General features: G+C 32.6%; 1 protein-coding gene across 1 annotated transcript; it reads left to right on the top strand.

Moving 5' to 3' along the window:
- Positions 1 to 3,061: 3,061 nt before the first annotated feature.
- Positions 3,062 to 4,090, top strand: LOC136074283 (histone-lysine N-methyltransferase SETMAR-like). The gene has a single exon (XM_065786587.1). The coding sequence runs from the start codon at positions 3,062 to 3,064 to the stop codon at positions 4,088 to 4,090; it is 1,029 nt and encodes a 342-aa protein (XP_065642659.1).
- Positions 4,091 to 4,690: the final 600 nt, after the last annotated feature.

Here is a 4,690-nt window from a genome sequence, read left to right as displayed (position 1 = left end):
AAATCTCAAATCCGGCCTTGTATGAAATACTGTTGCCATATCTGGGGCGGATCATCTAATGATGCCCTTTCTCTTTTAGACAAGGTGCAAAAACGCATTGTAAACATAGTTGGACCTGCTCTTGCAGCCAACCTTCAACCATTATCACATCGTCGTAATGTTGCTTCTCTTTCTCTTTTCTACAAATACTATAATGCTCTAAAGAGCTAGCGTCTCTTGTGCCATCTACTAAAATTCATTCTCGTGTTACTCGTCATTCAATTAAGTGTCATCCTTTTTCTGTGACTGTTCCTAAGTGCTCCAAAAACGCTTATTCGTCTAGTTTTTTTCCTCGAACATCAGCTCTTTGGAATTCGCTTCCTTCATCTTGCTTTCCTGATTCATATAATTTGCAATCTTTTAAATCGTCCGTCAATCGTTATCTTGCTCTACAATCTTCATCTTTTCTCTTACAGTAACTTCCAACTTTAATTAGTGGCTGCTTGCAGCCTTGTTGGAAGCGAAGATGTTTAAAAAAAATAAAATAAAATAAAATTGTTAAAAAAATAAATAAATTATTATAAAATTGTGGTGTATGATGCAACCCCAAGAGGTGGGTGTAAAGTAACTGTTAACTTATAAGAAACAATTTTCATCATGATTAAGTTGTAAAACCTGCAGATTTCTTTAAACAAAATATTTTAATTATTTTTTTTAATACTTTACATTGCTCAATAATTTCATAGTAAAAAAATTAAAAATGTATTAAAAGTGAAATGTTAGATAAAATGTAACACCAATATTATTTAAACTAATACTTACGTATATTATTTGAAAGCGTATATTATTTGATCTTTGGTCGCACTTTTGTGGTTTTGATATTATTATATTACGTGATAAGTTATGAAAAATCTGTTCCACTATATACTACAGCCCTGTTTTATGACAACATTATGATTTAGTTTTGAGTTGTGAAAATATGACCATTTCTTTATATTTTGGCCAACGTAAAGTCATTTTGGTGGTATTAAGTGATTACCATGGCAAAAGTATAGATTTTCAAAAAAACATTTACTATAATTATGTTACCATTAATTAATTTTTGTAAAAATACTAAGATTTAAAATCAGAGGGGTACACCTTTAATTATTTCATTGTAAAAAATTTTAAATGTTTATTAAATAAAAAATGTTAAAAAAAAAATGTAGCGCCAACATTATCTAAGCTAATACTAACGTATATTATTTGAAAGCGATTGCAGCACTTGTTGGTCCTGAAAGAGGAATAATCGATGTTGATTTAAATCAAATTTCTTTAGACCATATATTAAAATCAGCAAATGTGTAGTCAAAACCAGCTCCAGTTTCAACTAACCTATTCAAACTCATTAACAAACCTCCAGCATTTTTCTTTCGTTCGTCGTCAATTACATTTTCAATAGCAATAAAAACTCCACCCCCTTGGCAAAGCGTCGTAAGTTTTTTTAAACAACATTAACTTCGTTTTTTCATCCCAAATATGTAAAATGTTTCCCATTGTTATGATATTGGCTTTGGGAAATTCGTCCTTAAAAAAATCACCGCAATTTATTTTTACACGATCTTGCAATTGATAGCTTTCAATAACTTTATTGGGAATCAGAGAGACTGGAGGTAAATCCCAAGAAATACAGCTCATATGAGAGTGATTTTTTGCAACCATCAAAGATAATATTCCTGCCGCGCCACCTATATCAACTAATGTTTTATATTTTGAAAAGTCAAAGTTTTGAGCTAAGAGTATGAAATTCTTCATCTGTAAACATTGAGTGTATAAAATCATTTAATTTTAATGTATCTAAGTACAAAAAATTAGAAATATTTCCTCCATTTTTTGCTTCATTCTGTGGACGTCCTGTTAACTATGCTTCTTCAAAGTTACCCCAAATTTCATACAATCTGTTGTTTAGCATTTCTAGCATTTCACCAATATAAGTGAGTTTCTATTTGTCCAAAAAAAAGTCTGTGTTAATGTTATTTGAATAAATTGCAGTATCGAGTAATCCTTCTCTCTCTAAAAAACCAAATGTTGTTAGTGTGTCTAAAAAATCAAACAAATTTCGATCGGTACAGTTTAACTTTAAACTTGATTTTATTTCATGGGCTGACATTGATTTTTTTTCTGCAAGTTTTGTGAAAAGCACCAATTTTGCTGCACTCAAAAGTACTTTCGATGCCCAAAAGCCAGTGCCAATTTGCATGAAACTTTTTGATGATGGTTTTTGACTTTGATGTTCCATTTTTGTTTACAGAGATACTAAATTATTTTTAATGCATAAGATAATCGTTTAATGCATAATCGTTTAATCGTTTGGTACGGGTGCAGTATCAAACAATGAGGTTGTTACAAATATTTTAAATGTATCGAAATTCAATACAACCATTATAAACTGACGTGCATTTACCTATTATTACAAACTTAGAATAAAGCGTTAGAAAAATAATAGCATTAAAAATATTATATTTAATGGCATTGTTATTTAATAAATCTTTAATAAAAGAATTTTAATCGAATAAAATTGACATTTTATAACAAAGTGACTCTTATATTTTCTTTATTTGTATAAAACTCATTATTTGTAAACTTAAAAAAAAAATTTTTTATATAAGTTTACATCGAACCCTTAAAATTAAATTAAGATTCTACCGATTTTATAGATTCAATCAATTCCATCAATTCGATTGATTCCAACAACTCAATATATTTTCATAAAAACTTTACTTAAAAAAAAAGTTATTTAAATATAAATATTAATCTATTAATCATTATAGTTTACTAATAATGATGTAATGGTTTTGATTTGTTATATAAAAAATAATACAGTTAGTGGATTTGTTATACTATTTATTTATTAGTATTAGGTAACCAAAAAAGTTCGTGCTGTTTTTGGTAATTGAATTGTTTTTAGCATTTTTTACAACACCCACATCGCACAAGGCAAGTAGCTTTGTTGCGTAATAGAACGCGTGTGTCACGCGCAATTGCTGCATATATAGTGTAGGTTTGTAACGAGCTTACAGGAAAGGTTTTGTGTAAAGAAAGGATGGCAACCCAACCAACGATTATTCGATCTTGCTTACTTTACGAGTTCAAACTTGGAAGGAATGCAACACAAGCGGCCAAAAACATCTGCACAGCATTTGGAGAAGGTACAGTAAGTGAACGCACAGCACAGAAGTGGTTTCAGAGATTCTCTTCGGGAGATGAGTCCATCGAAGAACTGCCGCGTTCTGGACGCCCATTGTTGGTTGATGAGGATGAACTGAAGGACGCTGTCGAGTCTGACTCCAGCCAAACTTGCCAAGAACTTGCAGTGAGGTTTGCTGTGAGTGTTGAAACTATCCGCCTGCATCTGCATGCGATTGGGAAAGCGTGGAAGCTGAGTCGGTGGGTTCCGCACAAATTCTCGATCGACAACAAGAAGCAACGGCTTACGATCTGCACATCACTCTTATCACGCCACAATGTTGAGCCTTTTCTTGATCGTTTAATGACATGCGACGAAAAATGGATTGTGTACAACAATACCAAGCGTTGCTACCATTGGTTGTCCCCCGATGACCCCATCCCAAAGACACCTAAGCCCAATCTCCACAAGCGGAAGGTTTTGCTCTGCATTTGGTGGACTACAGCTGGTGTGGTGCATTACGAGCTGCTCCCAACAGGCCAAACCATTACTGGACTGGTCTACTCAGCACAGCTGCAACGAGTTCACGACCTGTTGCTTGTAAAGCAGCCTGCACTGGTGCACAGGAGAGGAGTTCTACTTCTCCACGACAACGCGAGACCGCACACCACTCGCGTGACTCAGGACAAGCTCCAAAGCCTTGGTTGGGAGAGTTTGCCTCATCCACCATACTCGCCAGACCTCTCCCCTACTGATTTCCATTTTTTCCTTTCCCTGGGAAATCATTTAAAAGGACAGCAGTTCCGAGACCAAGACGCGGTTGAAATGGAGTTGAAAGCTTTTATAGACTCAAAGGACCGAGAATTTTTTAGAATTGGAAAAAATAAGCTTGTTTTACGTTGGGAAAAGGTTTTAGATGCTAATGGTGACTATTTTGATGAATAAATGTACTTACTTTTGTCGTTTTGTGTGTTTTTATTATATACGAAAAAACCGCACGATTTTTTTTGGTTACCTGATAAATTAATCCAACAATCATTAAAGTTTACTAATAATGATTTCATAATTAATGATTTTTTATGATAATTACGTAAACAACTATATATTTATTAATTCAAATAATTTTTAGTTATAACTATGTTTATGCAAACTAGGGTTGTTCGCCGTAAACAAAAACTTACGAAAATTTCGCATTTTTATCTTCCGTATTTCAAGTTGCTATTTCGGAAGTTGTACAAGCGCAATTTACCTTCCGAAACGCATTATACGAAAAAAATTAATAATAATAACGCAATAACCCTTTACGAAAAGAAACTTGCGAAAAAAATCATTTGGAATGAATACTTGCGAAACAGTCCTTACGGCAGGAGCTCTTCGGAATATGCGCTTACGGAATAGACTCGAAAGCATTCATTAAACCGTTATACAAAAAAATGTTATTATTTATTATTATTAATAAAATTATGATGTTAAATGATTCTTCAATAGTTTATACATATATATCTGGTATACATGTATATATATATATATATATATATATATATA

The sequence above is a fragment of the Hydra vulgaris genome, chromosome 01 (assembly GCF_038396675.1).
Source record: "Hydra vulgaris chromosome 01, alternate assembly HydraT2T_AEP".
NCBI classification, from domain to species: Eukaryota; Metazoa; Cnidaria; class Hydrozoa; order Anthoathecata; family Hydridae; genus Hydra; species Hydra vulgaris.
The sequence above is the reverse complement of the archived record's forward strand: the minus strand, read 5'-3'. Positions and strand labels throughout refer to the sequence as shown.

What these genes read in the sequence shown, in the direction of transcription:
- LOC136074283 (XM_065786587.1), top strand. Translation starts at nt 3,062, where the DNA reads ATGGCAACCCAACCAACGATTATTCGATCTTGCTTACTTTACGAGTTC.